General features: G+C 43.9%; 2 protein-coding genes across 14 annotated transcripts in view; both read left to right on the top strand.

Moving 5' to 3' along the window:
- MTURN (maturin, neural progenitor differentiation regulator homolog) overlaps window positions 1-15,785 on the top strand; it is a 68,141-nt gene extending 52,356 nt beyond the window's left edge. The window contains exons 4-10 of one of the 13 annotated variants that reach the window (XR_015803727.1): window positions 914-1,017; window positions 1,159-1,607; window positions 1,884-3,238; window positions 5,454-5,633; window positions 6,147-6,217; window positions 8,258-8,509; window positions 10,333-12,671. The gene's annotated coding sequence lies outside the window, so the exon portion shown is untranslated. Of the gene's footprint in view, window positions 1-913; window positions 1,608-1,883; window positions 3,239-5,453; window positions 5,634-6,146; window positions 6,218-8,257; window positions 8,510-10,332; window positions 12,672-14,922 lie in introns of those variants that run through there. The other 12 variants (XR_015803724.1, XR_015803728.1, XR_015803733.1 and 9 more) reach the window with 12 other exon arrangements.
- A 1,175-nt stretch (window positions 15,786-16,960) lies between these two features.
- The window catches only part of ZNRF2 (zinc and ring finger 2), a 57,774-nt gene continuing 51,725 nt past the window's right edge, over window positions 16,961-23,009 (top strand). Inside the window, exon 1 of the mRNA XM_014878400.2 lies at window positions 16,961-17,567. Coding sequence (XP_014733886.1) covers window positions 17,090-17,567 — 478 coding nt within the window. The 5' untranslated portion in view covers window positions 16,961-17,089. The remainder of the gene's footprint in view (window positions 17,568-23,009) is intronic.

Genomic DNA, 23,009 nt, shown 5'->3' with positions numbered 1-23,009 from the left:
CAGATTTCAGTGCTGGGTATGCCATAGATTATGAAAAGGGAATTCTGAATTTATATTTTCCAATATTCTCTGTAAAATGCATTCTTGTAGGCTTTCCATCCAACATTCTCCTTTTTAATAAAGAAAAAAAAATACAGACTACAAAGGGCAGGAAGACAGATGAAATAAACTTGCCTGATCATATAAGTGGATATTAGTGGACATTTTTACAGGGCTCACTGAACTCTAGTTGTAAGAATCTGAATAGAAAGCCTCATTTGCTCATTGCAAATGACCATTTGCATTTTGGCCGTTTGCTTGTTTTCTTGAGAGACACAAAAGTACATGGAGGATGGGAAATTAAAACAGAACTCAGTTATTGTCATGATTATTGTTGCCAGACTATAAGAAAGTGCCTATCTGCCACTTCTCCCGTATGTGCACAAGTACATGTCTCTTTTTATGTTCACTGCCTGTCCACAGCTTGTCTCACACATGCATCTCGTTATGTCTCATTATCACATTTCATTCCCATGCTCTTTACAGTGCAAAACAAGGTGTGTATTCGGTTATGAAAATGCTAGAGGGGGTTGAGGGCAGTTTTGCATGGGAGATGCTGTATTGCCATGTCAATCACTGCTCCTTCTCTTTCTTAGTCTTTGCAGATGAATCCTGGATGTGCCTCAGCTGGGGTGTTTCTGGCACTGGGGAAGCTGAGATTTAGATAGCAGGTTCTCAGCCCAGGTCCCCTGGCATGTGATTCACACACTGCTATCAAATTTGCACTGGAGGGGCCTGAAGGTTTCCTCCCACCATGCTGAACACCAGGTTTAGAGCTCAGCGTAATTTATGGGTTGCTGGGGGAAGATGGTCTTTCCCAGTTGAACTCTTTCACTCTAGGCCTACATATAATCCTTTTATTTTTTTTCCACAGGGAGGGCTGTTGCCTATTAACCAGCCTAGATACCAAAAGAGGAATAGGGGAGAGAGACAACAGGCTTTTGCTCCAGCTTGATGCTGTCCACTGGTGCTGGCTAGGTATGCTATTCCTACCTGTCATCCAGGCTCCTGCTGCAGTTTGTCCTCTCTGAATGTGAGTACTGATGGACCTGCTGCTGCTGATCTGCTTCCTTCTTTCTCTTCTGATGTGCGCTGCGTGTTTTGACCTGTGTTCAGCAGGGGATGCCATTACACATCAGGACCAGAAGGCTGCCACGGTCTTCTGGAAGAAGCTTTTCTTGGAGGCAGCAGGGCATGCTGAGAGACTATAGTGGGGAAGACCGTGGCACCTTCCCCATGGAAGAAGAGTAGGAATGGGTGGAGGCAGAACTGCGAAACAAAACCCATTCAACTGGAATAGCAAAGGCTGCTGAGCAATGGTGGCTGCTGTGACCTGAGCTGTGGGCATCAACTGCATAACCTAAACTCCCCAGAAGAAAGCAATCCCTGAAAATGAGTGCTTAAGTCACCTGTGTGCTCAGAAGGCACAGCCTGGACTGCTGCATCCTGGGGCAACTGTAGATCCAGCACATTCATCAGCTGTTGCTGGAGACTCTTATGGACAGATAGGACAGAGTTGTGGAAGAGGAGAATGCTTGCAGTAATAGAAGAGTAGCAGCAGCAGGCAGGTTGGTGGGAGAAAAGGTGTTGCATTTGCTGGTATATGGATATAAAACCCACAGCTGCCAAATCAAACAGTTCCCCTTGGGTTTTTTGGGTGGTTTTTTTTGTGTGTGTGGGGGGTTTTGTGTGTATGTGGTTTTCTTGGTTTTGTTTTTGTTGTTGTTGTTGTTTTTCCTTGGGTTTTGTGGGGTTTTTTTTGTTGTTGTTTTTTTTTTTTTAAACAAATAGCCAGTGACTTAAAGACAGAAAAAGATAATAGTATACCCTCCTTTATATTCCAGCGCTTCCGCCTTCTCCCTGCTGTTTGGCACTGCGCCCATTTCCAGCAGGCACTTTCAGATGCAGATTTCTCCCTGAATAGGTACGGCGGGGCTCTTTGTCTTCATCTCCCCTACCTTCCTTAGCGGCTCTGCGGCTGGGGGCCTTGCTCAGCTATCGGAGGGACCAGGGTCGGACAAGGAGCAGAGCAGAAAAGGCCCCCTTCATATTGATTCATTACCATACAAATGGAGGAACACCCCAGCTATGCAGAGGGCGGTATCTCTCTAAAACATGTGTAAATAGCACACAAAACAATGATTACACAGCGCTTATGCACCAGTTAAAATTCACCCTGGGTAAGCTGGATAAAATGGATTTGCTTTGGATCTGCAAATGGTTCATAGATGTCTCTTGAGATAAGGGCACTGCCTGGGGCATGGTGGACCTATCTGGTCAGTAACCTATCAGCAGGGCAACAAGACGTGACAAGAAGACAGATGAGGAGAGGAGATGATCCCCGTTTGTCTGCTGCCTTGGTTCAGGCTGAACGTCGAAACATGAGACATCTGCATACATGTGTCCCAAAGGCCAGTCATCCAATATAAATGGTGTTTAGAGACTCGTGTCAAGCAAGAAGACTCTCAATTACCAATATTTTCTTCGAGAAAAATGCTGGGTAACTCGTGTGTTCAAGAACTGAAAACCAAACCTGGTTTTAAAGTGCTTTTGGTGAAATATAATCTGACTTTATGCTTAGTGAAAATAGTATGTTAAAAAAACTGTGAAAAGTCCATTTTATATGAATATTTTGATTCTGTAGTTTATTGATATGTGAATAGTAACAGCATATATAAAAAAGGATTGACTGGTGAGAACATGCTCCTGGATGAACATGAGATATAACACATGCAAGACAAGGAATTGTAAGGAAGAAAGAGATTGATTTCCTTAGGCCGTTTGGGATATGTTCCCTCTCTGCTGAAACATATATACAGACTTCTCCATCAAGACTGCTAATCTCTAAATTTCCTGAAGTTACTTAAACTTACACTTCTGAAGTTGTAAATATCAGAGTCATGTTTAGGAGGAAATAAAAAGTGAAAGAAGATCTGACAGCAAAGAGAGCTCAGGCCACAAATGGGGTTAATTAAAGAACTGTCCATAGTCCAGAAACAGTGGAGCTCCTCACCTGGGCTGTTTAAATCCAGCATTTCTGGACAGTGGCTTTCAGGAGGAAGAAGCTATTGAGGCAAAGCCTGTGACCCTCCAACTGCCCTTACAGGTTTGCAGAAAACAGATCAGAGTGGGAAAAGCCACACGTGCCTTTGGGGTCAAACCCCTCATACAGCTACAGGACCATCGAAGCCAGATGTTGGTAAGTTAGTATTGCCAGGAGAAATGGTGTCAGTCTCTCTGTGGACGTTTTGTCAGTACTGAGGGCCCAACCTCTCCAGAGGGTGGTTGGACACTGGAGCAGACTCCCCAGGGCAGTGGTCATGTCCCCAAACCTGCCAGAGATCAAGGAGTGTTTGGACAACGCTCTCAGGGACATGGTGGGATTGTTAGGGTGTCCTCAGCAGGGACAGGAGTTGGACTTGATCATCCTTGTGGGTCCCTTCCAACTCAGCATATTCTGTGATTCTCAGTGGTCCCTGAGGATTCACTCAGGGTCCTAGCTGGATGCTGTGCCCAAATTGGCAGTTCATCCAAGTGTTTCCTTTGCACTGCACTAGGCTGGGTTATAACCCTAAATCCCTCTGCTGTCAACAGTCACAGTGGCAACATGGGGAGGGCCATTTTGCAAGAAAAACATTTAGTATTAGGGTTTTCCAATTATGGCCCGAGATTCATTGGAAGCAAATGACAGAACAGCTTGGGTCACTGTCCCAAGGCTGAGAACTGTGGGATATACCCACAGTAGCTCTGACACCAAACACAAATGATAACCAAAGTTCTTCCACCTCTGTTTTCCTGCCCTTCCCTTCTCAGAGGAACAGGATGGAGATGGGTGATGGCACTTGAATGCAGCCCTGCAGCATGGCTGCACAGGCTCTGGCTGGGTCTGCTGCTCACTTGAATTAGACCTAAAGTGGAGATCCTGAGGGGCTGGAGCTGAACAATCTGGCCTGGGAAAACCTGGTTCATCAATTCCCACTCTTTTCTTGCCACTATTAAAGCATTTTCTGGAAGCATTTTATAATGTCTACCTACACCAATAGCCACACAGCATGCTGGATTTGTAACCATATAATTACACCTTCCAAAATAATATAGTCTTCCACTCTAAAGACCTGAACAATTAGGTAATAAACCCTTTTTTTTTTTTTTTTGGCAAGTACTCCAGAAGGCCTTCAAAAGCACAGTTTGCTGTGGAGAAGGGGAACAAGTCACCCTTTCTATAACTTCTTTGATTTATGGAGGGGGGGAAAAAACCCTTAATATCTTCCATTTTTCTTTGAAAACCAGCATAAGGCAATACTGTCTACAGAAATCTGCTTTATGTCCTCTCAGGTTCTCACTTTTCAGGCATATTTGCTGGTATGTGAAACACATGTAAGCCTCTCAGTAACAGCTATGCTTTCAGATCTTTATTAACCAATAGAACTGAAAGACTGGCATATCTCCGATCTGGAAGAGGAGGATAGGGAAAAGATCTTCTGAGCTCTGTGAAAAACGAAATTTGAAATATTATTCAGGATTTCTTGCAAATGTTGATCAATTGACCTGCACCTTGGACGTGAGCCAGGCTTAGTCTCATAAAGAGATTCCAGATCAATCATATGCCTCTCAAAGAGGCGCCTTAGTGAGATTTTTCTGCAAAGACTATCAACGTAATTCCAGTTATGTTTAATTCTGGTAGATATAAGGGCAGGTTTTTCAGCATGTGTGTTACAGAAAGAGGTGAAGAAGTGTGTCAGGCTAGTTTAACCACAATTTCAGCACCAGTCTGGTTAAATCTGTTTCTAAATCAATCTAGCTCTGCTACCTCTGTGACCAAACCACACACAGAAGGGCTTTAAAAGCTGACGTGATAAACCACTAAGGAACAGTAGTTTATAATGAAAACAATGGGGATGATAATTAAACTTCCACCACCGGTCTGAATTGGCAGTCAGCTCAGTTAGCAAACTAATAAAGAGGCTGACCAAATTCTTTACTGCCTGTCTGTGGGACAGATTAGCCTTGACCACGTTTTACTCTACCTCTCTAAAATGGGGTGAAAGAATATTCAGGCAAGAGGCAAAGCTGTTTCCATTTGGCATCCTCCTCGTTTCTCGTGAGTTTTCACCTTCTGTTTATTAATGAGCTGTTCTATATAGACCTCCCCACTCCATTTTCCTCTGGGCTCCCAGCTAAGTCTTGTCTCATTACTTCTGTTTGATGCCCACAAGACCTTTTAATAAGAATTACTTTCTTACCTGAGAAAGCCCTAACATGTACCATACAGCAATATTAGAGAAAACTAGGAGCTTCCATACCATCTTATTTCTGGGATTTTGTGATTAATTGTGCAGCACTGACAGCAAATACATTTGGTTTATGTCAGCTGTTGATCAGAAAAAATATTTATCTATTTTCCTCTTGTACAGGTCATATCTATAAATCACCAGGTGAATTCAAAAGTGGCTTCTCAGGTTGCTACAATCTCTGCATAACAATGTATTTCTCTGACTAATGTTTTCAGCGATATCCTGCTGTATATGAACTTACAAGGTATTTTTGCAGAAATATTAATTGCAAGTTCTGTGCTTCATGGCTCTGCTTAGCAGGTGAGCATTAGTGACATGGATCTTTTGTGACTGGCATTTGCATAACTTGGATACCATGAGCTCCCTAAAAGTTCTGTGTTTCCAAAACCCTGCTTATCATAAGGATATAGTACAAAATGTGCTTCTTGCAATTTGTAATGTGTTTTATCCTGACAAAATGATAGAGAGGTAGAGAGTAGAAAGGGAGGAGCGGAATCAGCTAGAGATTAGACTGACTTATAAGTTGCCCAAATAATTAAGCCAGATAGCTTAAAAACAAGGGCAAGTTTTCTTCTGACCTATGCTGCTGCTCTTCAAGCATTGTGCCCTTTTTCCTTTTTCTCCTTTTCTTATGGGAAAATATGCTGTCTTTCCAGTTTTCTTCCACTGGGAAGATGTCCTTCACATAAATAAATTTTGATTTAAAAACATATTTTTAATAATTTTTAGCATCCTTATTCAATGGGACTTTTTCTCTTCCCTTTTCAAAACGCCCTTCATAATAATGGAATTGTATTAACATTTCTCCTTCAGCCTCCACTGCAAATAGGGACGTGAATCGAAGCCCTGGTTTGAACACTATTCGTAGAGGTACATCAGTGCAGGTGGGTTACAGCTGTTGAACTTGCACTGTAATATTGTCAGGCAGAGCAAACTATCAGATCATCAAATATGATTTTAAATGAAATCTGAAGTCTAAAAGGATTCTGGAAAGAACCATTTTCAGATAAAAGAAAGGAGAATTACTCCAAATATAATGAAGGACCTAAGAAAAAAAGCTCCTCGGCTTCCTTTACTATGTATCTGTGAATTTTCTAAAGCATTCTTTTCCTCCGTTGTCACTGTCTGACACGCCACACTGCCTAACTGTCATTGTGCATTTACGTTTTTCTTTGTTGTTGAGGACAGCCAGCTTGAATTAGAAGCTGTTCATAGCCAAATTCTGAAGTATCAGGATATTAACTTGGATGTGGCAATGGATTAAAACAGGGCTGTCCCATCCCTTTTCCCAGCCTCACAGGGGAGGGTGTTGATGGGTCACACACTGCTCCTGAACTGCCACTGTTCCTGACTGACATATTTTTTGCTTTACTCTAACACGTCAAGCTGTCTGTATCCTTCTGTCAGCTCCAGGCAAGGATGCCAGCCTCTAAGATAAGGGCAGCATGATGAGGCATGGCTGGTGCTTGTGTCAGCCACCCCAGCTTGATCTGCTGCTGCATGGGTCTGCACATTGCCAAAACTCTGTCATTCCTGTCTCCTGGATAGCTAACGTTTGTAAAACCAATCTATACTTTACAAAAGTTATTCTTTCACCCCAGATTGGGGGTTTGTTGAAGTCCTGAGTCACTGGCAGGCCCCACAGAGGCTCCCTGACCTGTGTTGTGGGTGTAACCCCAACTGACCCTGTGTCTATGAACAGGAGTGTTCCCTTCACTGAACCCCACTCCGAAGCAGAAGGCAAAGGATCAAGTAGGGGATTTAATGCTAAGCACCGAATACTAAATTATTACCATTCAACCTAACTTGCTGCCTCCCATCAAATATTTGAAATTCAAACAGATCGTGCTTTGCACGAAGCAAGCCAGTGCTCTTAGTTGGGAATGTATCTGTTACTGCCTTGTAGTACACTGAAAAAATGTTGATTTCCACACACTCTGAATGCTCCTAAAGGCTTAGGAACTAATGTCAGCCAAATATGTTTGTATTGGATGCTCCATCACTGCACCAAATATGCTCTGCAAACTAGTCCCCTTCAAAATGATAGTGGCACCTTCTTGAATAAATCACTGCTGCCAGATTTTATGGGTTTCCTTCGGGTTTTCTCAGGAGCAGAAAGGGAAAGGGTGAATATGAACGTGATATGATGACAGTAATGTCGAAGTGATTTAATTCCATTTTATTAATATACATTTGGAATTTTTTCCCATGTTTTTAAATTTCCTCAGGAAAATTTGTTGCATTATTTTCTTGGCATTTCTTTCAGTCTTTTGTTCTCTTTCCCTTTTTCTTTCCTTTTTCCATTATCCCCTTCCTCTCCTTTTCCTTTACCTGTTCCTGTTCTTTTTCCTTCTTTTTCTTTTCTAGTTTAGTCTATTATACATTCTTGGCTTTACTATTCTATTACTTTTTATTCCAAGAAAATTCTAGACATGTGATACAGTTTTGCATGCTTTTGCTCTTAATAATAATTATGGGTCAATTTTCACACCCTATAAATTTGGATGGATAAATTTGGTGCAATTCTACTGATATTAATGGAATTTTAACTGACATCGGACTCTAACCTGACATTTTAATGATTGATTTGCATGGTCTCAGCTGCAAGACAATTTGTCTTAAGCCCCCATTAAATCGGAAAACTACTGTTTCTGACTGAATATGCCAATCATTCTAGCTTATCTAGTGAGAGATGCCACATGCTTTCTCCTGCTTTAGCCTTATTTTTTGACAGCTACTTACACTATTTATTGTCTAATTGGGTCTGCCAGTTCTCTGCACACATTCCAATCTATCCAACCCAGACACAAAAGTCTGAAAACATTTCTAAAATCTGCATACTGTTGTTGATTACAAGATATGGGGGGCAAAAAAATGCAGCCTGGATGTGACAACATGCTTACTTCTGTATCATTATTTCTCAGGAAAAAAAAATTGCAAAAACTGACAGAAGAAATTATGTCTGAGCACCTGGGCTGATGTTGATTATAAGGGGAAGAAGGGTGCTATGTACAGGACAAAAGCCACGTTTGCTTGTGAGGTTTTCACACTCGCAAGGCAGTAAGGGCTAAATCCTGCTGTGCTGTGAAGGAGGAGGAGGAGGAAAGAGCTGCTCCCCAGGCAGTACCAGGAGATGCAGCCTGCTGGTGTGCCCCGGTGTGTGTCTGAAGGAAGAGGTATGCCCTCACACACAGCCACCACTGGTAAGGGTAGGCCCTGCTTTGCCTCCATGCAGAGAAACAAGAATTCCCCTGTGCTGGGTCCCACTGTGAAATCCTGCTCATCAACACCAGGATTCTCTCCATGAGGGATACATCTGCCAACCTCACAGCTGTGGCTTGCCAAACAGCACACCAGCATTTGGACTAGAGTTTCTCAGTGGGGTTGGCAGAGGTCTGACATCCACCGGGACCTGATCCAAAGCTCGTGGGATTTAATGGGGAAAAAAAAGTACATTGATCTTGGTGGCTTTGGATCTGTCCTTTTGCTCATCTCCTTTGATGATTTATAAAACACCGACATGCATATTTCACTTCTGAAGCACACAGAGCACATGGTTTTAATCTCACCATTTCCCTGGTGACAAGGAAGGAACTGTGCTGGCAGCTAAGACACTGGAAAACAGTAATTATTCTGTATACTCATTACTTTTTACTTCCCTACGGAAGGTAGAAATTACAATTAAAAAATCACAAATATTTTGTTTTACAATCTTTGCCTGCCCTTAAAGGCACGGTCAAATATTGAAAAGTGCAAATTTTTGTGCGTGTGTAAAAATGATGAGAATGTTTTGTATTGTAATGGGAGGTAAGAGAACATCAAGAACCAAAACCCACTGGAAAAAAAAAAAGCCTCTCTTTCCTAGAAAACAGCTCAGAGAGGAAATCTTTCCAAAGTACCAGGAAATTCTCTTCTCAGATTGGAAGGTGAGAACATTTCAATCCTGTGAAGTCTTTGTTTATAACATCAAGATTACTGGGCCATTGGCAGCAGTCCTCTATCAGTTATGCTGATCTGGACCAAGTCCTACAGTAGCAGTGGCTACAAAACAAACTTAAAATAAGTCACAGCTCAAGATTCCTCATGACCTCAAGAGCAGTTGTTTGTCAGACCCAGTATCTCTTGTATTTCTCCAAGAGATGCCCTCTCAGCACCCAAGTTCATGGCGACAGAGCCCACAAACTGCCAGGCATTTTCAAAAAGCAGGAGGGATGCTTTGCTATATTTTTAGATTTTTCATTCCTAATCCAACACTTTTTTCCTTCTTTGTTTCCTCACTGGCTAGTGCAATTTTTTCAGCACTAGATGTCAGTGTGGACTTGCAATACCAGACTGCTCTGTAAGTTTTCATTAACAAAAGAGGAAGAATTGCTACCCAGAGAGAATCCAAGCCTCTCTCATGATATGCTTCCTACAACACTGGTCTTTTATTTACTGTTTAAACTCCATGTGGAAAGTGTAGAACTGCTTTCTGTCCTTGATTGGGATTAATATGGCTGCAAAAGGACCCTATCTAAATTGTGATCATATCATGACTGAGTTAAAGAGCAGTTACCATGAGTCTAGAGAAAAAGCTTTGTTTAGAAAATAATAAGGAAAAAAAAGGTTCTAAATTACCTTGATAATTTGTGACCCCGCTAAGACAGCCTTGCACAGGTGCTCCATGGGGATGGTTAATCCTGCAGCTAAAAGCACTCATCTCAACAAGAACCTACTAACAAGACTGAGTCTTTGCATTCCTACTGTCTAGAAAAATCCTGCATCATCTTGACGTGTTTTGCTACACCAGGCAGTTACAAGGACTGTTATAACTTGCACTTGATTTAATATTTTCCTAGCATTTTCTGATTATTGAACTGAAACCAGTGTGGGGCAGAGCAAGAGGCCAGGAAGTGTATGTTGGCTTTCTGAAGTGATGAAATGACTGGTTTCTACCACTCTTTGGTAAACATTTTTCTTCTTTAAGAAATTTAAGTCCCTTATTCCCTATCTTGTTTAGGGAAGGCTGAGGAAGATGGATGAACCCTGACTCTCCTCACTTTGCAAGCAGCAATCTAGAACAAGACACAGCTCCTCTTGCTCTTGGAGAAGTACAAGCGGGGGAAAGGCAAAGTGGAGAAAGGAGGAAGTGGGTTCACAATTCTGATTTCTCATGTCTTACTTTCATGGGTTTTGGCTTCTGTCGAGTGGATCTGAGCCAACACGACAGATGGAGCCTTTTACACCACCCTCATGCTTGGTTTACACCAGGCGTGATGCACAGAAGCTGAGGCAGAAAACGTTTCTGGCAGAGAGTGCAGAGCTCTCTGACATCCTCCCGACTCAGTAGCATTGTAGCTGTGATCTAGGCCTTCAGAAAAATCCAGTTACATGCTTTCGTATTCTTCACTATGCATTAGCTAATACAGTATTATCCTGATACATACTTTAGTGTGCCTTGCTTTTATTATACTTTATGGTTGTTCTTCCCTTTGATTCCTGCTGCACGAAGTCACTGTGGCACATGTGATTGCCCAAGCAGCTGTGCTTAACATTCCTATGTGTTTTGGTTTCTCATTATTAGGCTAATCAGTAGCAGACTGCAAGTAGGAGCTGTAGAATACTAATTAATAATTCATATAAAATATTAGCAAATACTGTGCAAAAATAAGGACAAAGGCATTTTTTCTTCTGGGCTCTGAGAAGTTAAGGTAATATTTGGTAGATAATAGAGAACCCAAGAGAATACAGATTGTACTTGGCAAATCTAACGTCACGTGGCTCTACCACCTGCTCTCATTCCTACATTTTTCACTGTTATTTTTCTGTAATACTGTTTTCCATTTTCTTACCTCTTTCTACAGATGTCTGGCATTCAAAGAATTAGTATAAATAATGAAAGATGTATCCTGTAAAAGAGCTTTGCCCGCAATCAGCTTCTGAAGACTGATTTACCTGTGCAATTCTCACTGTGTCACGATTTGAATGTCTTCCTTGTTATAAACTATCATGAACTGCTCTAGATAAAGATCTCTGTTAAGCCAGCTGCCTCTTTAGATGCAGGAGGGTTTTGTGATCCCACCCTGCATTGAAAAACAAATTAGTGTAATTCAGGGATATACCTCGAAAGGCACCCATTATTTCCTCCTGCTCAAGTAAAGGGAGCTTAATGTGATCAATCGTCCTCCCTCAACTCCCAAATCCACACTCAACTGGCATTTCTGGGTACTGACACATGAGGTCTGAAAATAAAGGAGAGTAAACATGCTTTCCACTGTTAGTTTGTCCTCCACCCCCTCTTGAAAGCCACAGAAACGGAAAAATTAGCTGGATGGCACCTTTATATGTCAGCTTGTGTGCCCCGGACTTGCATACCCGCAGATGTGTGCATCATGCCTTGCCCAGATAAACATGCATTGATGTCACTTCATTAATGAAATGGTGCAGATGCCTCCAGTGTAGAAATGGGCATAGCCTAAGAGGCTATTTGTCTTCTCTTGTTTTTTAGACATGTAATAAAAATGAGGGTTGGGGGGCAATAACTGCATGAAAGATCAGGAAACTACACAGAGAGGTGATAATGCAAAGCTAATAACAAAAAAAAAAAACCCACCAACAAATGAAACTAATAGAGTTTATGGGAGAACCAGTAACAGTGCTGACCTGATCATGTACCAAAGAGGCAAATTCATATGAATAGCATTTGGTATTGCCTCTGGTTACCTACACAGGTACTCAGTGGCTATGATAATATAACTGTGAATGTAGGACAGCATAGAATTATTAGGGTGAGTACCCTTTCCTATGAGAAATCTTGGACTGAAGTATATTTCTTAAAGTAGTACTTTACAGCATGTGGTAATGAAGTGCGCAGCACAAATTGCCATTTCGTCAAGTATGTTATTTCCAAGTATTTCTTCCTGTACAAAATGGTCAATCAATAAGCCCAGTCAAACTGTCAGTTTATTTTCAAGATTAAGTTATCTTCATTGTGAACAACAGTTTTCTCTACAGGAAACTCCAGAGTACAAAAGACAGCATATTGTTTGCAGTGTGATAGAAACTTCGGAAAAGCATAAACTTCAAACAAAAGATAGAAGGCTTTAAACAGAATATTTATAAAGCAATGGTGAACTTCCTTACCCTTGGGAGCATCACCACACATTTCCAAAACAATTTTAGAAACCAAACCTTGAGTTTGACAATCAGATTGGTTTTTTATTCCATGAGGATTGATCTCAACAGTTTACAGAATTGTTTTTCATATGTCAGTGTAAGCATGTGCCTAAATCTTCATATGATTAACATCAATAAGTGTAAAGAGTTATTCAATGCAAATAAAAATCTAAATCTGGATAATGGGGTCTGCATCTACAAAAACACCAGACACCAGCTGGAGCATCACTGACACCAAAATCTATCTAAAGGGATTCCTACAATAGGTTTATGTACTGTTTGTAGTCACACTGAGAGGGATTATATGGGACCTATTTCCCTCAGTGTACAGATGTGAACATAAAACAGCCCCGTCTGCTGCATGGCTTACTCTAGCTACAGATGTAAGGCATGTGCATTTTACATGGCTGATTTCAAGGGGCTAAAACAGTTCTGTTTTGCTTTCCCTATGAGCAACTGAACACATCAGAAGTCTCTATTTTCAGTTATCTGTGTGGAAGTGTTGTGCAGAGCTATTTCTTTCAAACAGTTAAAATACACAGTAATTAAAAACTGCACTGACCTCTTCCAATCGCAATGTGCACTTCTAGCCTGGTACCTGCTCAGAAAATCTAGCTAGCTAAACCTTTTTAAAAGCCCATACTAGCTATTATAAAATTAAGCTGTATGTTATGAAGGTATGCTGTTACTTTTTAAATCTTTCTCCTTTAGAAAAGTGTCTGATTGGTTCTGAACAGAATGAAACTCTGGCTGGCTTTATTAGTTCAGGGTCAGATGCTTCTGTCAGTAATGAAACCTTGCTTAAATCCTTGTTTCAGAGTCTCTTTAAAAGCCATCAAAGAAGGGGGCGGGGGGGGGAGAGGGGAAATTATCTGTCTGCATGGCTCACTGTCGAGCAAAATGCAGGTCCCTGTTCCATTTATCAGCACGCATTTTCCAAAATGTGCAATATTATGAATTTACACCTAATTTTGTATGCTATGGACACATGTGTTATCTGGTATGTTCAAGGAAACTGGTCAATAATCAAGTTCATTATTTTCACTTGCTGATAGACAAGGTGGTGTAACCAGAACTGGAGGTATGCAGCTTTGTTATAAGAACAGCAAGTGTATTTGCCTGTCTAAACCAGTTTTTTCCCACTATCCTGGACAAGGAACAAGTAGTGCTTATTTAAGTATGACTACGATTCTCTAGATATGTTTCTACAGGAAAAAAAGCAGCATTCACCCATATAGACCCATTAAAGTTAATTTTTATATAACTATCTGTTTTTCTACTGAGTTCTTGAAATCTGTAGAAGTATGGTCAGCAGCAAGATATTCTACTTTCCCTCTGCAATGCTTCCTCTCATCACTAGTGACTTTCTTTTGTAACTTACGAAGTTTTTATGCAAACTACTTCTGGAGTGTAGTAATGAACAAATGGGTGGAGGTTACAGTGCCAGGTACTTGCCTCTACAAGACTAGGCAGCTAATAGACATTTGTTAGAAGAAATGTTAACTTGAAAACCTAATTGTATTGTTGCTTATATAAAGCAAATTTTCATATCTAGAAAAATTTCTATTCATTTTTCAGAGAGACCAGGAAGAATTGAGGGGAGAAAGCTGTCTCAGAGGCATGGCACTTTTTATTCTGAAGATATAGGTGTTATTTGAGAGATGTGTCTTGTTTAGACTCACACTTGATAGTGAGAGAGGTGCAAATATGTCTTAGATGCAAAACAAAAACTGAAGCCTATAAAAAAAAAAAAAAATCACATTGCACTGGGAGCAGTCATGCTCTCTGAGAAGGGAACACAGGCTGTCCCGTTGTTGTTATTTACTTTCTGTGAAATATCCTATGCTGTTAAATGTAACTTTCTGACTGCAAGACAGAGTAACTGAATGTATTTTTTTACGGCTTTTTTTCCACCATAGGCTTCATAATTTAATCCTAAATTGAATAAAATATTATTCACAGTCAAATATGATCTGTATTTAATACCTGCTCAATTCTAAAATCCACTGTAAAAAAATATAGGAACTGCTGTGATACTGTGTAACAATGTACCATTTTCAAAATGCTGTTTATTCTAGCAGCTGAACAGCTCTACTAACACTCAGTAGTGGAAATTTTAAAAACTCCATAAAACTCTGAGCATGTTCCCTCTAACCCTGCTCCAATAGGGCTCAACATGCCACAGGCATTCTGTGAGCAGCAGAAATTATGAGTCATGTTTGCAACATCCTTTGCACAAGCAGATTCCTGGAATCTAGCAGGATAGGAATTCCTAGGGTAGCTTTCCTTTCTGTGGGAACATTAGAATCTTTATCTTCTGCATAACCACTTATTTTCTATACTGTTAATGTCTCTGAGAGATTTGGCTGGAGCTGGACCAGGATTTAAAAGTGGCAGAGCAGACAGCATATCCACACTGATTTTCTTTCTGCAGGGAATTGAACTAGAAAGTGCTCATGATTGATCTACTTTGGAGTATCTACCACTGCTAGCAGAGACTGCAGCTTATAATTCACAAGTGGGGATGACATAGCTTGGGACGGCAGATTATCGACCCCAGCTGTCTGCCCAACACCCAGCACACAAAAGACTCTTCATAAGACAGCTGTGGAATCACTGCCTCTTGCTGAAACGGGCAAACAGTTTACACCAGCATTCTCTGAATGGGGTTCAGAGTATTCACAGAGTGTCTCAGCTATCCAGAAAAGTGGTGTTGGAATGAAGAGCTAGGGCTAGTAACCTTCTGTACCACCCCCAACGATGTCACCTCTTCTTGCAGACCCAGCTGTGAGCTGCAATGATGCCAGAACGTGATGCCACATGCAGTTGTAAGAGACGTAGCAAACGGAGGGTGAACAGGTGGCCTTTCACATCTGAGAAGGAGCATCAAAGATGCCACAAGTGTAAATTTAATGCTCCATAATACTTTGTATTTTAATTAAGGTTTGGATCGTATTATAAAATAGCCTGGATACTGTGCCATTGTGACATAGGTAGGAATGTAGTTGGAATCCCTACTGAGACAGTATGATAGAGAGTACTGCTTCATGGTGACATAGCCTATTTTAGAGCAGACAATAATCCGTAAAAACAAACATTTTCCTCAGATGACCCACTGTAGGAATCATGTTTATATAAATTCAATGTACGTGACAGTATCAAACAAGGCACAAAACAGTTTTATGTCTCTGAATGTTTTGTCATGAGCAAACTGAGTCTGATATCCACATGGGTATTATTCACTGGGATAAATTTTTTAGTTAATCCTCGTGTAAAAAAACGCGACTTCGAGTGACAGACTGAGGTACGCAGGGCTTTCTGTATCACCTGTGAACCAACGAGATTTTCATCCTTCTTGTCCTACTTCCCCATATGTCCACATGTCTCCTGGTACGTCCACATACCCGGAGAACAGAGACTCGAAGCAAACAGTCTGGGTTGGAAGTCGCCGACCCGGGAGAGCTCCCGAGGCGGGCAAGCGGCCCTTACCCCCACTGTCCCGCCAAGCCGCGGCCCGGGCGGGCAGCCGGGAGCCGCCCCGGCCGCCAAGGTCGGGCATCCGGGCGCTTGCTGGAGCCGCAGTGGCGGAGAACCGAGCGGCGGCGCGGCAGGAGGGCACAGGAGGGCACGCCGCTCCGCCACCGCGGCCCTGCCCGCCGCAGCCGCTCCTCTCCTTCACCTGCCGGGCTCGAAGGGAGCGCGGACACGGGGCCGCCGCCGGCCGCCTCCAAGCACGGCCGCTCGCCTTCTGCCAGCGGCGGTCTGGCACTTCGCTGCTGCCCCGGAGGGACGCGCCTGCGGGCGAGGGGACAGTGAGCTCCCCGTGTGTATGTGGGCGTGTACGTGTGTGTGTCCTGGCGGCGGCCCCGCCGAGGGAACTCTCCCTTCTGCCGAGGCGAGGACGGCCGGAGCCCACGCGGGCCTCACCTGGCGCTGTCCCGCACCTTGCGGGAGGAGCGGCGCGGGAGGCGGGGCGAGCCGGCGGGCCCGGCCCGTTGCGCTGCCGCCGCCGGGGGCCGGTCTCCCGCTGGGCGCGTGGGGGAAGGCGAGGCTGCGGCCCCCGCCCGCCGTAACCGCTCCCCATCCCGCCCGCTGGTGCCGCCCCCAGCATGGCGACACGGTAGAGGAGCGGCTGCGCCGGGGCGACCGCCCCCTCCCGCCTCCTCGGCACGGGCACGGCGCGCCGCGGGCGAGCGAGCGGCCTCGGCGGCGCTGCTGCCGCCGGTGCCCGGCACAGGGTTCAGCGGCGGAGGACGAGGAGGAGGATGGCGGTGGCGGTCGCGGCGGCGGCGGGCACAGCAGCAGCGGCGGCGGAGCCGAGCGGCCGCGCGGCGGGAGCCAGCACCGTCCCGAGCAGCTCATGGTGGCGCCCCAGACCCGCCAGCAGCGGCCGCGCCGGGGCCGCCAGCTGAGCCGGATCCCGGCGGGCGGCTCTCCCCTCTCCACACCGACCCACCGAGCGACCCGTCCCCCTCTCCCCTCTCGCCGGCGCGACCCGCGCCTCGGATCGCCCCCGCCGGGGCCGGACTGCCACCACCCTCGGGCGCCGCGGGGAAGGCGGCGGCGAAGGGCGCCGGGCAGCGCCTGGCGGCGGCGGGACCATGGGCGCGAAGCAGAGCAGCCCCACCGCCGCCAATGGCCGCACCCGGGCGTACTCGGGCGGGGACCTGCCTTCCTCGAGCAGCAGCAGCAGCGGCGGCGCTAACGGGACCGGCGGGCGCTCGGCCGGCGGCGGCGGGCGCTACGCGCACCTGGCGGCCGCGCCTCACGCTGCTCCCGGCGGCGCGGCGGCCGCGGCGGCCGGAGGAGCGGCGGCGGCGGCGGGGAGTGCCGCGGCGTCGGCACCCCGGAGCAGATCTCTAGGGGGTGCCACGGCCTCCGGGGCCCGGGCGGCGCAGTCTGCCTTCAACATCCCCCACAGCAGCGGCCCCTACGGCTCGCAGGACTCGGTCAGCAGCACCCCGGAGGAGGGCGGCCGGGAGCGGCCCGCGGGGGGCGGCGGCGGCTCCGGCTCCTCCGGCGGGCCCCGGCTGGTGATCGGCTCGCTGCCCGCGCACCTCTCGCCGCACCTGTTCGGAGGTAAGGGCTACTGGCGGGGCGGGAGGGTTTCGCTGCCTCTCCCGGCGCTGCGGGGCCGGGGTTGCGGGCGGTGGGATGGGGTGTGGGGGGGTCTTCCCGGCTCCGAGGTGGGACGGGTAGTGAATCATCACTCCGGGGAGAGCTGCGGCTCCTCCAGGCTGGCGTCCGGGTTCGGAGACGGGGCTCTCGGGCCGACGTCTCCTATTGTCTGTAAGGAGAGCTGTGCAAGGGGAGGTTAGAAATGAAACGAGCCCGGCGGCGGGGAGGAAGCGGAGCCTCTCCGGCCGGCGACTTTAGACTCTAATAGCTGTAATCAGTGCCTGTGTAAATACTCTTGCCTACTACTTACATAATTAGAATTTAATTGGATCATGTGTCTCCGCCGTTTATTCTAAAATCGGACCAAACCCCTCTTTAGGCACTGATTAATGTGTGGCTAATGCTTGTTCCTCTTTCTAAGTTCTCGGGTTCTCTGTTCAGAAAATCGGTAGAGAAAAACAGAAGTTAAAGTAAGTTTCTTTGTTCGTGCACCCTGTAAGAGGTGAGCAGAGCCGGACAGCAGTCTGTGCCGCTGGAGCACGGGCTTGCCGCTCCGGTACCCCGCAGCCTTGAGGATGGGCACATGTGCTCTTGAGGCAGGAGGAGCACTCGGCTGAACTCTAAAATAACCAGGAAGCTGAGGCCCTTTGAGAAGCACGTTAAGCGTGGAGCACGTTGTAGTTTTTTTTGTCTGTCTTGCGCTACCGAAGTTAATTGGGCTGTATAGGATGAGCATTTTTACTGCCTGTGTTTTTTAATTTGAAGTTGAAAATCATCTTGTGTGTTGGCAGCTGCGGTTCAAAGTTGCTGACTCCTTTAAGTACTGCTCCTTCTAAAGGCTGTTCATATAGGTCAAACAATGCGCAAGTTTTATTTTTAATGGATGTATTCAACTGATATTTTAATACATACATATTTATATAAAGAAAGATAAATATATATACACCTATATAAACTTAATACCTAAAAGCTCTTTTTGGGGAGAGGGGAAAGAAGAGGCTAATGTAAAATTCCTACGTTTCTGTATTCTTATTAATCCATTTGTGAACACTATTTGTAGCAGGTTGGCTTTCTCGTTTTCTGTAATTCACCCAGTTTTTAGCCAAAGCAGAGCTGTGTGCACCCTGACCCTCGCAGGGTACACGAGGCTTCTGTCACATGGCCTGCCGCCTCTGGCATGGTGACCTCAGGACAGCATAGCTGTTACTTCCTATATCTGAAACTGCCTCGTCCCAGTGGCTGAACATTAACAGAACGCTGTCAAACCCTATTATTATAAAATAACATTTTCGTCTAAGGAAGAAAACATAAATATTCTCATAGTAGCAAGCTGCTCGACAGGAGTGCTTTGTTGCAAGGATGCTCGTTACACCATCAAAGTACCTTGAGGGGGAAGAAGGTGCATGTGTTTCTTCTAGTGATGAGAGGATGGGTTCTCATGGGGTATTGTGCAGCTCGGGCTAAGCACAAGGGAATCACTGGAATGTGTAGCCAATTGCTGCTGAGAGGTGAAACTTTTTTCCCCCCCTTTTTGCTTAAACGCCATACTGTAACTTGCCTTGGTGCCAGGAGGGAGTGGCACCAAGTGATGAGGATTAATAACCTAGGAAGCTGTATTCAGATGCAGGAAGGTCTCTTCAGAATAACTCTGAATTTGATCTTACTTTTCTGTGGCATGTAATAATTTTCTAGTTGCTCTACTACGCTGTATTTTGTTCTTGGTGTGATGCAAAGCTTGTTGCTTTTGCCGGTGCAGAAGTGCCAGGAGAAGTACACTGTCTTCATCTACTCTCTAATCAAAAAGGACTGCCATGTGTTAGGAATATAACTGGCAAGTTTCAAGATGTAGTAAGATTTTTAGTGAAGAAGCAAATAGATTAATGACTATCTTGTTACCACATAAAGGCATTGTATCTTAGTGGGATGAATAACTGCTTCATCATAATACTGCAACACCTGTGAAGAAGGCCTCACTTGAAGCATTATTCTTTCTTTCAATTTAAATATTTTGTGATGTTGATGATACATTACTCCACATCCCACTCAGTGTTGCCGTCCTTTTCTGGTTGCATGCTTTGTGTTTTCTTGATTCTTTATAATAACTACATGCTTGGAAAAAGTAGCCCAACTGGAGATCATACATTAATAGCATCAGTATTCTGAAAAATAACTTGAAGCATTGTTTTTGTCCTGATGGTAACTAGCTCAAGCTTGTCTAGGTGTGGTATCTGGCATTTATCTTGTATATCTTGAGCATGCCTGAAGTCCCCTCCCTTGTTTTGTAACTTGCAAATTAGCTGAATTATTTCTTTTTATCCTGAAAACTGCCAAAATTAATTGTGAGGATTAGCATAGCAATTCTGTGAAAATTAAAATAAAAAGAAGAACAAGAATACCTTCTGTAAGTTGAATCAAATCTCCAGCTATTTATGTTTTTAGGCATACTGCTTGGCTTCGTCAGTCAGTGACACGTGGGTGTTGCATTTGTTAAATTACTGTAATTAATTTGCCATTAGTGAATTACACTCTATTGTCACTTTTACTGAGCTGTTTTGCATGCTGAAGTAATGTATAAATATTAACCCTCTGATGTAACATGCTTAAATCTATACTAAGCTTGTTAGTGCACCATTTGAATGAGAATATAAAAATTATGTTAATGTATTGGCAAGTATGTTCGGTTGTTGCCTATGTTCCATTGGTAGGAACTGTAGTACTAACAGCCTTTCCTGACTTTGAATGTCTCATGTTCCCATCTGACCTCAGGCTAAGGCACTTTTATGAACAACATACAATGGAGTAAATACTGCTGTGTAGCTTTGTGTCATCTCAGGGGGAGTTCATTTCACTCAAAATCAGGTCCTTGGTCTCACAAAAAAAAATATATATATGTGTGTGTGTTAAACTTTGTGCTGTGAGCATGCCTGAAGTAGGCTTAGGGCCATAAGTAGAGTGAGACCCAAATTCTATAAGAATTTGTGGCACTCCCAGAGAGGCCAAACCTGTGCGTGACATTTAAGGGCTTTCTTGCAACGCAGTGCCAAGTTCCAGCTTCCTTAAAGGTGATAACACTTATCAGGAATTTTGACCAGTAGTTTCCCTGCTCTGTTCTTCAGTGAATGGGACTTCCCCTCTCCTCCAGCCCCAAAGTAAATATTCTTACCTTCTGTTTTGTGTGGAAGAGTTGGCCCTGAGGACCATGGGGCCAGATTCACATTAATTTTTCCACTGTGTTTTTAGAGATTACATGCTCATCAGTACTGCAGCACAGCTACCACTGTAGTTACAATAAGCTTGGTTTTGTCAGTGGTGCAATTGGTTCAGCTAAAAATGGACTTTTGGGATGGTCTTTGCTTTGGGTAACTGCTGATGTGTTACTTCCATCACTTAAAGTGTTGACAGCTCCTCAGAACCCTCTTTGTGTTTATGTTCCTGTTTCTGGGTGGTCATAACTGGGAGAATTCTTGGCAAAAATACCTAGTATAAGTATCCTTCTTGTGTTCTAATTTGGGAATATTGTTATAAGACAGTAACACCATTAAACTCTTTTTTGTTTTGTTTTGTAATTAAGAGTCTCTTAGGGAGTAATATATAAAAATTCAGCTGAAGATAGCAGAAACTCAACATACTGAGTTTTTAAAATTTTGACATCAGTTCTTCTTTCAAGATGATTGAGCAGAGACTATGGGTATACAGAATCTCAGTTTGTGTTGTATATGGTCATACACAATTTTATATTATGATTTTACAGATAGATTTTTAAATATATAGTGTTGTCAGATACAGCTGTTAACAGCCTTCATGCTTATGTCAAGATTGGGAGTTATAATTTGGAGATTAAGTTGCATCTGTTCAACTTTATTAGGAGAAGGAAGTTTGTTATGCTCTTCCTAAGCCAAATAATGATCAGGCTTCTTTCGTGAAGTACTTAACAGTGCAGGATTTATCACCCGCTACTGAATGTACATAACACAGGATGGGTAGAACCTTGTATGTATATTATAGTAGCATCTGTTTGTAATAATAGTAGAAGTAGTGAATGGATTCTTCATTCTATAAAAGAAAGTTTGTGAAAGCCTCAGGTTATAACCTGAATTCCTAGTTGGATTGTGGGAAGCAGATAACCATAGAAGAATGATGTGAATTCTCAGAAGAGTTTTTTATGTCTCTCACACTGCCTAGAAGGCCACTTCTTGTTTTGTTTCCCATCAGATCTATTTAGTTATATGATACATTTAGATGTATTTTTGAAGTTCAAACGTCTTTTGGTCACTTCCTTGCCCTTCTCTTCCAGTATGACACAAGTACTATTGCTTTGAGAAATTATGAAAGTCTGAAACACTTCAGACTTAATGCTGCTCCCATTTTGCCTGCCAAAGGGGCACTCTGAGGTGTTTGCCCCCTGAATTGGGAGAAAGGTTAGGAAGCATGCCTTGCAAGGGGACTGTTAGGCTGGTGAGGACAAGGGATAGATCCGTTCATTTGTATCAATGAGTTGACTCCAAAGTGAGAGAGAAGTCACTTTTGCAGTCTCTGAAGATATTAGGTATTAGCATCCTCTTCACCAAAACACAGATTGTGCTCTCCTAGCACAATGGATTTCTCAGTGTCCAAGGATAAGTCTATTGATAATGAGCTTTAGAAGGTCTGTTCTGACTGATGAGTTTCAGGAATCCAGTTCCTTTGCGGAGTCTCACAGTTTCAGTGTTAAGTTGGGCTTCTCTGTTCCTGCGTACATTCAGTGGGCAATATACAGTTTCTGGTTTGGTAGCAAAGGTGTAAAACCTCCTGAGGAGGGAACAAGAAAAAGTATCAAAAAGTCCAACACCACCAGCCATCTGCTCCAGCTCAGTCAAGAGAGTGCTTATAGTCTCAAATATTAAGTGTTTGGACAAAGTGATCTAAAAGAACTGTTTGAGTCTTCTGGTGGTGCTCATGAAGTCCCTGGGAGTCATCTTTCATTTCCTTCAGTTTGAGACCAGTCTGTCATGATGAGTAGCTTGGGGTAGTGAAGGTAAAGACTGAGGTGAGTGATAGGGGATCTTTGAAAGGCTTTTTTTTTTTTTGTTCCCGTCTTCTTCCTGCTTGGTAAACGAAAGGGTTTAGGAGAGGCCAGATAATAAAAAATGGCAGCGCTGCATTTGCGGCAGAAATGTAAATAGGTAACCGTCTGAAGAAAAGGAAACAGCCTAATTGTAATGGCATATATAAATATTTCTTTTGGCTATCAAGGTGGTGATAATACCTGACTGAACCTTTGCAGTGCCAGTTCAAACAAAGGCCTTTCTCTTATTTAATGTCTTCTGAATACTATGCTACCCTGATATTCTGATAGTGTCTCTCCTCATGTTCTGTCATATAATTGCAGACTAGTCTCCAACAGCCTCCCAAGTAATTTCTTTG

Source organism: Sturnus vulgaris, chromosome 1 (assembly GCF_052056855.1).
Source record: "Sturnus vulgaris isolate bStuVul1 chromosome 1, bStuVul1.hap1, whole genome shotgun sequence".
In the NCBI taxonomy this organism is placed as follows: domain Eukaryota; kingdom Metazoa; phylum Chordata; class Aves; order Passeriformes; family Sturnidae; genus Sturnus; species Sturnus vulgaris.
The sequence above is the reverse complement of the archived record's forward strand: the minus strand, read 5'-3'. Positions and strand labels throughout refer to the sequence as shown.